The 12,172-nt window shown below is 51.9% G+C and overlaps 2 protein-coding genes across 2 annotated transcripts in view; one reads left to right on the forward strand and one right to left on the reverse strand.

Annotated features, from left to right (window-relative positions):
• TMEM87B (transmembrane protein 87B) overlaps positions 1–12,172 on the forward strand; it is a 278,511-nt gene that overhangs the window by 255,658 nt on the left and 10,681 nt on the right. The window lies entirely within an intron of this gene.
• The window catches only part of LOC109549290 (uncharacterized), a 37,779-nt gene that overhangs the window by 11,111 nt on the left and 14,496 nt on the right, over positions 1–12,172 (reverse strand). Inside the window, exons 3-5 of the mRNA XM_033838684.2 lie at positions 9,619–9,802; positions 5,182–8,412; positions 1,047–1,232 (exon numbers count right to left, since the gene is read on the reverse strand). Of these exons, the coding sequence (XP_033694575.2) occupies positions 1,047–1,232; positions 5,182–8,412; positions 9,619–9,802 (3,601 nt within the window). The remainder of the gene's footprint in view (positions 1–1,046; positions 1,233–5,181; positions 8,413–9,618; positions 9,803–12,172) is intronic.

The raw sequence follows: 12,172 nt of genomic DNA on the forward strand, positions 1-12,172 counted from the left end.
TTTCCTTTTGTCATTTCCCTTTAGCGCACATTTCCCCAGGGAACAGCACGGGCTGGAGGATTTGCATATTCCTGGGCCCTCAGCCACATGGCCCCATCAGCACCCAAGTCCTATATAAATTAGAATATCTGAGATGTTTGGAAGGAAAACGGAAGTCAGCAAGAAGTAGTAACTGCTCCCACTTTTGACCTAATGACCTTGGGGTAACCGTTCCAGTGAGAAACTAACTGAAGTGGACATGGGTTGGGAGAAAGAAGAGGCCAATGAAAGGCCTGAGTCTTGGGTGTGGTAGGGCTGCTGGGCAGGGCTTTACAGTCACCTCGTCTGGAGGTGCCCTGACATCCAACCTTCTCTCTGGGCCCCGCTCCTCTACCGCGTGTGGCCCAGCCACGGGTGTGGGGGCCACGAGTACCCAGCAGGCCTGCGCTAGGAGACATTTTCTAAATGGCTCTCGGTGCCTTTCGATCTCTTCCTCTGGTCCCCACACTCAGTAAATGGACTTCTTTTACTTTTTTCAGTGTTGATGTGTGTGTGGATGGTAAGTGATGCTTAACTGCATTGAATCAAGGAGATGGCTAAAGAGAGTCAGAACAGGTGACCTGTGGTTGAAGTTGCCCCCACCCCAAAGCCAGTGGAAAGTAGCCCCCATCCTGTCCAGGCTGTGCTGGCCCTGAATGGCCATCCTTCAGGAGCTTGCAGCCCTGTTACCTCTATTTTGGGGAATTTTTAAAGACGTAAATGGCTCCCTTCAGTTCATCCTCTGGGATAGGAATGGGTCTTGATTTTACTTAACTGCAGCTTCCGGTAAATTATCTTCCCCGATGGATTAAGACAAAGCCTTAGTAACGAGCCCACAGGAGGAGGGAAGAGAAAAATGAAGTGAGCTCTAGGATACGCCCTAGAGAGAAGACAGCAACGAAAAATGCTATGTACCCGATGGCCCCTGCTCGTGGCCCCTCTGTCCTGGCTCCTGCGGGGCAGCAGCTGGGAGACCCGTTTCCCCCCATGGTGCCCAATCCTCCCACCACCCACTGAAGGTCAAGTACCAGGATGCATCCTCTCCTCCTCAGACTCTGTGCCATCAGGAACACCTCCTTGGCCATCTCCTGGGTAACCTGGGTGATTCTGTTCCCACTGTTCACGCTGCCATCCTCTGGGAGAGGCAGGTCCACCTCAGTGTGCAGCCAGGCTGGACAGCCGGGGGAGCTGCCAGGGGTGCCGCTATGCTGGTGCTGTAAGAAGAAGACAGGATGGAACTGATGAAATTCAAGATGCTCAGATCTTTTAACTGCAGTGGGGATGTTAATGGCTTCTTCAGCATTTTTAAAAGAGTGGGAATCAAGAGGGTTTCCTGATCCCCACATGCCAGCAGTTCTTGACAATCTCCTCCAAATACCTAAAAAAAAGTGAGAAGAGGAAACAATGAATCCCTATTGCTCTGTGCTCCTTTCACCCAGAATTTGCATAAACTGCAACTGGGCAGACTCAGATCCCCAGTATAGTTAAAATATCACATTTTCTTTCCTTTGGTGAATTTTCAGGGCTTACCTGGGAGAATCTCTAGCTCCTTGAAGAAATTCAGGAATCCTTGAATGTCCCTACTTTGGGACAGTTTCATATCAATTATTGCATGTGAAAGGACTTTACAGTTCTGGTATGAATAATTATTTTTCCCCCATTAACTTGCTTATTATTTTCTAGTGAGAAAAACAGCAGCTTCTGCCAACCAGAAGTGGGCGAGACCATGTTATTCTTCTTTGGACCCTAAATGAGGCCTCCGCTAAGCCTTTTCCAGACTCTGCAATCGAGACCAGGTGTACTGCCCTTGAAGGTAAACCCAATAACAAAGTGTCAAGAGTGGCCTTGATCATCTCTTGGCCTCACGCACCAGATCCTGAGCTCCTGGGGGTAGGGCCTGTGCCCTGGGTGCAGGTGGGAAGGAGAACATGGGTGGGAGGAACCTCTGGGCCTTCCTACACCCTGACTTCTCCCCCAAGACCCCAACGTAGCATACTGATGTCTCAGAAGGGTCATAACGTAGCTGTTGGAAGTATGAGTGTGATAGCAAATTCTATCTAAATTGGGAGCTATAAGTTCACGATCCTGCTTGGTCTGAGGCTATATATGTAGCAAATATTTCACCAGGAGAGGAATGGAAATCAAAGGATAACTGCTCCAGGCATGTGTCCCTTCCACCCCCACCTCGTTGGCCACTTTGTCCAGTCTTTGTCATGCTTCACTCACTGCCGAGCACGCAGGAAGGGTGCTGGGCTAAAGATGTGGAATCAGGAGACCAACGATCCAAGGAAGGGCTTGGATGAATCACATCATTTGGCGGTAGCTCTAGAGCTCAGGTGGGTGTTTAAGCGAGCGGTTGCCAAGTGACAGACAAGGGGACGGGACGTATGTGAGTCTGGGACCAGGAGACCGTGGAGGCTGGGATCTAAGTGACCTGCCCTGGGGTGTGGGTGCTCCACATCGTGGTGCTTGGCCCAGGAGCAAGCAGAGGCGACAGCCGCCGAGCATGTGGGGAAAGCCCTGATCATGTGGGTTTGACTCAGAAGTTGTCCAGATGCCGAGAACAGCAACCAGCCAGGTGGGTGGCTGGAGGTGGCACAGGGCATCCATAGTGAAGGCTTAACTGCAGGCTGTTTTCCTCTCCAACCATAAAGTATTCACTTCCACATCAGGAGCACATCTGAGCACAGGTATGCGCCCCCCGGGCTCATAGCCACTTGCAAACCAAGTTCACTTCAGAGCTCTTATTGCCTGCAATGTCCTTCCTCTCTTCCCTGGCAAATACAAATCCCAAACTGCCTCTGAAGCTCAACTCAAGACACCCTCCTCTCAGGAGACATCTAGAATATCTGCTTTATCCCTCCCGTTACCATTTTGCCCCAAATTTGTACCCCTTCTGCCCTTCTAGGCTGTCTTTAGCATCCCAGCAAGCAATCTAAATCACTTACCATGCACCTGCGATGCCCCAGACACCGTGCTTGTCCTGAAGGATCTAAAGATGAGTAAAATGAAGTCCTTGAACTTCAGCGGCTGAGAGTTTAGACTTTCTGTGCTAGTGCATATTGAGAAGTCACCTGGCTTTTTTTGTATTATGTCTGCAATTAAATAATCCCCCACCTTCTGAAAACTGTTTGTTGGCCTCGTTTTAGACAGGTTGGGATGCCCCCTGACTGCTGGGAGGGGCAAGTCGGAGCCTTTTCTGGAGAAGGACCAACACACTGAGGGCCAGCAGGCTGCCCAGATGGGGCCCGGGATTATATGACGTGAAGAGAAAGGTGAGAACTCAACTGAGACTAAGACTCAACCATAGTGACTAAAAACCAGGGTGAAAATGGCAAATGTGGGATTTGGTGGGCCTTGAGCCAAGGGATAGGCAACTAGGAAATATTCTTTTCAACTCATGCCTCATATTCAACTGTCGGGGACCTTCAACATCCAAAGCTAGCAGTGTCTCCAGGCTCTTCAGTAATGAAGGAGGCTAGGACTCTGCTGGAGAGCCCATAACTGGAATAAAGAATTTCCAGATAGTGACTTACAAGTGCCCAAAAGATGCACCTTCCCAAGGCCATGCCCTCCCTCAGGGGCTCACAGTTTGAGGTGCTGTTCTGGGCTGTGTGGAGGGTGTCTCCACCCCCCCAGGAGCCCCAGGGAGTGGGACAGTGGAGCAGACACACACCATGGATGGTGATTCTCCCCTCTCCAATTGCCCTCCCACCCGGGAGTAGCCCAGCAGGACCACTGTCCCCACTGTCCCCTTCTATGCACTGGAATTATGTGTATGAAGGAGAATGCTTCCCTGGGGTAGGAACCTTGGAATGTGAGGCCTTGCTCTCCACCCAGAGGAAAGCAGCCTGCAACAGGAGAGGTGACACCCCTTCGCGGACAGGAGGGGTGATGGGGGCTGAATGAGCCTGCTCTTCTCACCATTCCGGGTGCCAGCTGACCTGGGCGCTCAGTTCTCTGAAATGCTCGTGTCAGGAGGTTTTGCTGAGAAAGGGACTGTGTCAGCTGAACTGAGAAACAGAATGTGTTGTCAGTGAAGTCAGCGGCATTAAGTATGTGTCAGAAAGACCCTGTGGAAACACAGATCAGGGGGAGCTGGCAGGATGTCTGAGCTCATGAGACCAGGAGCCACAGAACAGGAGAGATGAGAAGACAGCGGGAGGCAGAGCAAAGAGGGCTTAGGCTGCAGGGGCAAGGGAACTGTGCCTGCCAGGCTCCCAGCGGATCTGGGAACAGGGCCTTTCTCATGGTAATGACATTTTAATGAGAAAGATGAAGTAAAGGGTAATGGGGTGGAGAAACACATTGTCTGGTCCACTTTATCTTGGAAGAAAGCCCAGGGAAAGGTTTGGGGGGGAGTCTGGGCAGCCAAGCATAAGGTCACGAAGGGGACAGATCAGGTTATGCACAAAACGCTGGGCTGAGCACATCTACCTGGGAACTTCTTGGGCGGTCACTGCCAACCTATTATATCTCCCACGGTTGATGTTAAGTAAATCAAATGTTTGGGCTCCACAATCCCTCACATTGTCTGGTGCCCCAGAAGGAAACGACTATACGTGGAAGGTGTTCAACAGACCCAGAAGCCTTCCGGTAGATCTTTCTTTTTGCCTACGAGGATTCAAGTTGGACTCCGGCCACTTGCAAACCAAAGAACCCCTGACTGGAGCAGGGAGGTAACATCGTGGAGGTCAAGGTGGCATGAAGTAGCCAGATCCACAGGAGGAGTGCTGTCAGTCACAGCAAGGGGAACCCCCTCCAGATGGGGCCATGCGAAAAACTTCATGGAAGTCAATCATTACAGGCCCTACCACAGCGTACTAATTATGTTCCAGGCAAGTGCAAGTATTTTCCATGGATGCTTTCATCAGCCCTCTGCCAGGAAAGTATCAATGTTCCCATTTTCTAGACTAGGATCTTAAAGTCCAAAATAGCTAAGAAACTTCTCTGAGGTCTCAGAACTTGGAAATGGTAGAGGCAGACACAGTGCAGGCAGTGTGGTTCCTGACCTTGGATTCTCAAAGGGTGCCCTGTGCTGCCTGCCAGATGTGAATGACACACGTGGGCACCAAGAGAGCTTTTTCTGGAACTTGACGGGGGGCTTTGGTGACCAGAAAGAAGGCTGAGGTGGGGGAGAAGGAGGGATGCTGACTTTCCTACCGTGCCCAGGTCTGCGGCTGTCCCGGTGATGCCTGGATCCGGAGTACAGGTCCCCACTGAGCTCCCTGCAGTGTCTCTTGGAGCAGCACCCTGGGAATCTACACTGCTGGCTTCAGCGGCTCCTGGTGCACCCTCCCCACGGTGGAGCTGGGGCTGGGTGGGGTCCTCTTCATCACTGGGCTTCAAGCACTGGGCCAGGAGTCTCCAAGCCTTGGTGTGACCACCTTTCCAGGCCTGGAGCTGGGCCACAGCATGGTGGGCCTTGGCTGCCCACTCCTGCTGAAGCCAGTCCTCTGGGCATTCTCGGAGCACAGGGACCCGCTGGGCTACCTCCTTGGTGAGGACGAGAATGCTCTCCAGAGCCATGAGAAGGTCTTCCTGGCAGGGCCCAGACTCCTGACCTCCAGCCACAATTCCCTGCACAGCTTGGATACCAGACACCATTCTTTCCAGAGAGCCTTCTGGCTGGGTCTGGGGGTCTTTGCACACAGAGAGCCTCGGGCAGAAGGCACCTTGGAGGACACGTTCATAGTCTGCATTGATGCTGCTGAGGTGGCCAGTCAGGGCCTTGGCTTGAAGGGTGAGCTCCAAGCAGAGAAGTTCAAAGCGGGTGGACAGGCTGGGAGATGGTTTGGGGAAGGAGGCCAGGATCTGTGCCACATCCAGCAGAGCATCTGTGAGCACATGAACCTCCCTGCACAGAAAGGAGATCTCACTCTTTACCTGCTCATCCCCACACAGAAGAGAAGACAGCCTAGCGGCCTCTTGGAGCCTTTGAGAAACATCTGCTGCCTGAGCCAACCCTTCCTGCAGCCCCTGCTGGTCCTTCACAGCCTGTCGCAGGGGCAGTAGGAACAGGCCTTGTCTCCCGCTGAGCCTCTCCAGGCACTGGAGCAGGTCTTGGACAGCCACTGACCATAGAAGGCACCCATCCTCAATGCTCTCCTCCCCCGACCTGGGGGCTTGGAAACCATCAGAGGCCAGAACTTTGTCCAAAAGCTGTTTGGCATGGGTCTCCGCCTCCTCCAATCTGCCTTGCACTTGTAAATGCGCTTCTGGGTGCCCAGCTGAGTCAGAATCCTTCTTACCCGAATCCATGGGTCCACTTTTGACTGCTAGTTGAACCATTGAGGCTAAGTTCTGCTGAAGCTCCATGAACACTGTCATGTTCTCTTGAAAATCAGCTGCTGGGTTGTTGCAAAACAGCTGTTGACACAGAGAATACCAGTCACCAGCTATGGCTACCAAACTTTGCCTGGTTTCCCTGGACTTCCCAGACAGTTGGAGAGCCACTTCCAGAAGCCTGTCAGTTCTAGCAGTTGTGCAATGTTCTATCTCCCTTGCTAGGTCAATAATAGAAGGTGCCAGTGATGGGATTTCTTGGAGTCCAGTCATCGTCTCTGACCCCAGTGGTCCCTCTCCAGCCAGGGCCTCCTGAGCTGCCTCCACAGCTGCATCCTGGTCCTGCAGGATGGTGTGAGCCGAGGTCACTCCCTGGTGGCTCAGGCTGTCTACAGCAAGCATGGGTTTGCTGATGGCAGAGAGTGGAGAACCCACCTTCTGTAGACCGGTGTCAAAAATCAAGGGGCAAAAAAGATGATCCCTAGGTGGATAGGAGGTGCCCTGGTCGCTTTTCCTCAACCCAGGCTCCCTTTGGTGTTTCAGTGCAGGAGCTGTGCAATCCTGGAGGCTGGAGAGAATGAAATAAGGCTGTCTCTCAGCCATGTCAAACCTCTGGACTTGGTCCCGAAGGGGACTGAGGATATCTGGGTGGTTAGTTCCATCCAGCCCCTCTCGGATGCTCTGAGCTGAAGAGATCACATGTTTCGCCAAGGTTAATAGCGCATCTGTGTCCTGAGAGCTGTGCCCGCCTGAACAGTGCTCCCCAGCCTCACCCAGGACCCGGGAGGATTGCTCCAGCTGCTGGATCAAGACTCTCAGGCCATTCCGGAAAATAGGATCTCGATCTTGGTCCACATACCTGCTCATCACCTGCACTATGTGTGTCCCTCGACCCTGTAAATATGCCACAAGTGGAGCAAACTCTCTGGAATCTCCACACCTCAAAGCCCATGTAAAAAAGTCCAAGTGCTTGGTCATTTCCTGAATGGACACACTCAGGAACTCAGGAATATCGAGAACATCATCAAAACATGCTAATAAGCCTTCAGATGCCCTGGCCCACTCCCGAAGCAGGGCCTGCAGGGCAGCAGGGCTCCAGTCCAGACCAGACCCTTGGGGGCTTGGTGAGAAAAGCTGTCGCACTCTGACCACGAGCCCCCAAAGGCCTGCCATGGTGGCCTCCATGTCTTCGCCAGTTTGCTGTCGTGGGCAGCAAACCAAGACCAAGTGAGCCACTCTGAGCATCCGGTTGGCCTGGTCGTGGAAAGCAGCGAGGAGAAGCTGGAGGCTCTCAGGCAAGGCCTCGCCATCGCACCGGGAGGAGACTGAGGGAGTGGCCAAGGCGGCCCGGACCAGCCTTTGAAGAGGGCTTTGCGTGTCGGTGAACGTGTCCAGGATCTGGCGCAGCAGCCCGCTGCGGACCCCCTGGGAGAGGTCCTCAGTCGCGGCCCACAGCGCTGCGCACTCCTCCCCCGGCTCCTGGCTGTTCCCGCCCGTCCCCGGAGGCCCGTCAATCGGGTCCAGGCGCCGGACGCCGGCGCTCCGCAGCTCCAGCAGCCGGCGGCAACGGGCCACTAGGCGCAGGCGCTCGGGCGGCGGGGAGCAGGCGGCCAGGCGCATGCAGTGCCAGACCACGGCCGCCAGCGGCGCGTCCAGCCCGCCGCGCAGCCGCTCGGGTCCGGGCGCCGCCAGCAGCTCCCGCAGCTGCCGCAGGCTCCGAGGGAGCGCGCCGTGCGGGGCGCGGGCCGCTGGGGCGGCGCCGGGCTCCAGGCGCCCTAGGAGCTCGCCCAAGGTCTTCCTGGCCAGAGCGAAGACGTGGCGCCGGGAGGCGGCCAGCCGCGGGTCGCGGGGACGCCGGAGGTGGCCGCGGGCGGCCACAAGCAGCACAGGGACGCAGCCCCGCAGCAGGCGGCTGGCCCGGCCCAGGCGCTCCTCGGATCCGCGCGCAGTCAGGCCGCCCAGGCTCTGCAGCGCCACCGCCAGGTCGGCGAAGGGGCCGCGCAGCGAGGCCGCGTCGCCCGCCGCTTCCAGCGCGTCCAGGCAAGTCAGGCACCAGCCCGCCGCTCGCACCATCTTCCTCGCCGTCGCCGCGTCTTCCAGCAACAGAACCTGTTAGGGCAATCGGGGGAAGAGAAGCTGGAAAATGCCTACACGTTTCTGGAGCCGAAGCGAAAGCAACGGCAGCTGCTTTACCCCCATTGTGCAAATAAAGGTCCTCCAAAAGACTAAAGAGAATCTCAGAGATAATAATAGTAATAATAATGATGACGATGTCACCTAAGAGTGACGTTTAAGGAAAACATTTGGCTTAACTGAAAATGTAAGCCCCTCTAAATTGAGCTACATTTAATGTGGGGTCCAATCTGGCTTTGAAGAGCCCTTCTCTTCACATTACAGGAGGAGCAGTCAACCGTCCACGTGGTAACCAACACATCACGAACGGAAGAGTGTTTAGGAAGCACTTACTGTTTGCATGAGGATGATGGGGGCTGGCGAGATGGCCTGTCCAAGAAGTGCCTCTAAGAAATCTTTCCTGGTCTGACTCTGTCGCCCCCTGACTGCTCTGTTCATCCCCTTCAACAGAGCTGGTACCCAACCACTTCCAAGAGCCTGCCCTTCTTCCCCTCTCCTCCTCCCAGCAGCAGGTGCCAAAGCCCTCTGGCTGTGCCTCTCTCATCTCCCCATTTCAATCTTTCTTTAATGAGGATCTGTTACATTACAACTACACCCCCTCCCAATAACGCACAGTATTAAAGTTTAAATGATGAACATTATTAATATATTAATATTTGATAATAGTTGAGGCATATAACGTTGTAACAGGGAGCGATGTACTGAGCTAAAAGAGTTGTGACAGATGGTGGAATGTCAGGATGGAGAATGGGGAGTATTTAGAGGCTGAGGGGTTATCCTGGCCCCTGAGATCCGCCCAGGTGTAAGGCAATACAGCAAGTTAGCCAAATAGGCTGAGAGTTGCGCAGGTTTTGGTAGCTTCTCCCCAGGTAGGTCCTGGCCATGGGTAGGGTGGGAAATGCATCCCTCATCATTACGGTTTGGTGGCCAAGTGTGGGGATCAGGGGTTGCATGTGGGTTTAAGAACAGAGACTCAGTACGTCTACCCAGCTCCCTATGGCAGCTTCCACAATGAGCATTTATTAAATTGGTAATGAACTCTGCGATCTTGGCATAAACTTGGGCAGGTTTCTCTCTCTGGGGTGGGCATCCCTTGTGGGAATGACATGCCCCGTCCATGCTTCCCAGCAATGAGCTCTCTGTCCAGACCAACGGGCCAGCCAGCTCTGACATCAGCCTCACCTTCGTGGTGTCTACCAGGATGTGCTGAGCTGTGGTCACTAGCTCCTCCTGGTGGCTCTGACATTCCGGCTGAAGATGGAGCTTCTGAGCTACCAGCGTGATATTCCTTGAAGACAGGATCAGAGACTCCGCCGCAACCCCCATTTCCTCCTGGAGCCACACTTCCTCAGAGTCTCCCGCCAGCCTGGACAGACATGTTCTTTGCTTAGCATTTACCAACACTCCATGAATGTAATGTTACAAAAAAGAAACATCCCGGTAAGGAAACTGTGACGCGTAGAAGTTACAGAGCACTATGAAGCCATTAAAGTGGTGACGTAGGTCTATATGTAAGTGACAGAAGCCTCTCCAAGATGTGATATTGAGTGAATAAAACCAAACTACAGAATAGTGTGTATGGCAAGATTTAATTTGTTTTCAATTAAGTGTAGATCTACATCGAGAACCATTTATCGAGAAGGATAATCATCAAACTGTGGTTCTATCTTGGCGTCTTAAAATATGCTTTGTTCCTTTCTGAATTGCTCTCATTTTCTCTGCAGTGAACACATATAATTACTACAGGAAACAATAAGCCTCTTTTTGTAAGGAAGAACTATCTAGAATCTCACTGCAATCCATGTTATCAGGAGGAGATGTTTTGTGTAACAAAAATCAGTTTCCATGAACGCAGATGTCCACAGCAGCTGTTTTTGTCCACGTGACTGCAAACATTTCTTTTTCACTAATAATCCCTAACCACACAAAACAAAACAAGAAAAGTCCCACCCCGCCTCCCGCCTGACCATATAATGGTTATTCTTTGCAAATGAGGCTGAGTTCTGTGCCTTTGGACTTGCAGGCTGGGAGGACACAGGAGTGCCAGCTTGAGTGATCTCAGAGAAGCTCCTCTCAGCTTTTGGTCCCTTACCTAATGGCAGCTGATTTCAATGCCCCTCATTCTTTCCTGCCCCAAACAATCCAGCTACCCTCATGTAAAATATCCCAAGTTCCCGGTGTGCAGAATCACACGAACCCAAAACACCCAGCGCAGCAAAATGTCGAAACGCTGGGGGAAAGGAATATTGGAGAGGATATGTGACAGCTTTTGTCTTCCCTTACTTTACTTTGGACTCCTTGCGGAGAATTTGCACATCAGCTGCTCGGCCCGTAAATTTGACACTCAGGCCGCTCAGCCCATAAATATGACTGTGCCACATCCGGGCAGCTGTTCAGTTGCAGAGCTGGGGCCCTCACACACTTGCTAACTTCCTGGGCTTTCTCATGGGAGAGAAACATAGCAGTCAAGAGTCAGGGTTGTATATGTGAAATGAGGTTGTGGAGTCCAGTCTTAAGGCAATTAATAGCTGTGTTCAAATATATGACCTTGAGTACCAGCTACTTCACACGGAATAGAAACTCTGCAGTGATCTGCCCAAATGAATCTTCCGATGACCTGCTGACCTTCCCAACTCTCCTCCCTCTTCCTGAGACCTTTGGAACATTTTTCAATCCTTTCTCCCCTCACTCTCTTCCCTCCTTTTAGATTCGGCTGAGGTAGTTTAATGTTTTGAATTTGAAGCCTCAGTTAGAATTTCCCTTAGCATTTGCATCTCTCTTTCAAGAATTTTGATTCTTAACCATTCCAAGATGCAGTACTATTATCCTTTACAAATTTCTGTTCTTCTTCATCTTCCCTTATATTGAGGTCTTTGGTTTATGTTTGTGTTGTTTATCAGTATTTTTCTGGGTTTTCTTTTTTTTTTTTTTTTTTTTTGTGGTACGCGGGCCTCTCACTGCTGTGACCTCTCCCATTGCAGAGCACAGGATCCGGACGCGCAGGCTTAGCGGCCATGGCTCACAGGCCTAGCCGCTCCACGGCATGTGGGATCCTCCCGGACCGGGGCACAAACCCATGTCCCCTGCATCGGCAGGCGGACTCTCAACAACTGCGCCACCAGGGAAGCCCTGGGTTTTCTTGATTTCTTGACTTGGGGTACATGGTGATATGGTCACTAAATCCTTGCTTATCTGCATTCATATACTTCCTGTTTCAGGTTAATGATGAGGTGTCTGGGTAGAGCGTTCTTAATGGCAGGCCTTTCCTCTTCACAGCCCATAGACTTGTTACCAGCATCTTCTGGCCTCCAGAGTTACAGGTGAGAAATATGAAGCCAGTCTATTTGATACCAGTCTAATTGACCTTCCTTTATAAGTAATTTGTTTTTCTTTTGTCTGGAAGCACCAAGAGTTCAGGAATTATGTCAACATATGCTTTATATATATCTTTCCTCTGCAATCTCACCCAGAACCCAGGGAGCAGTTTTTCTGTACAGATATGGGTCATTACTTGGCTCAGAGAAATTTTCTTCTATTATTTGTTTAATTATTGCCTCTCCTCAATCTCTTCATGTTTCTCCTTCTAGAAGCCCCATTATCTGAAAATTGGGTTTCCTGGATCTGTCCTTCAATTCTACTGTATTTTACATGTGTGATTTCTATATCTTTCTGCTTTTGCTCTTTGGCCGGATTATATTGATAGCTTGCTCTTTCAGATCAATAATTGAGTCATAAT

This window comes from Tursiops truncatus, chromosome 14 (assembly GCF_011762595.2).
Source record: "Tursiops truncatus isolate mTurTru1 chromosome 14, mTurTru1.mat.Y, whole genome shotgun sequence".
Lineage (NCBI taxonomy): Eukaryota > Metazoa > Chordata > Mammalia > Artiodactyla > Delphinidae > Tursiops > Tursiops truncatus.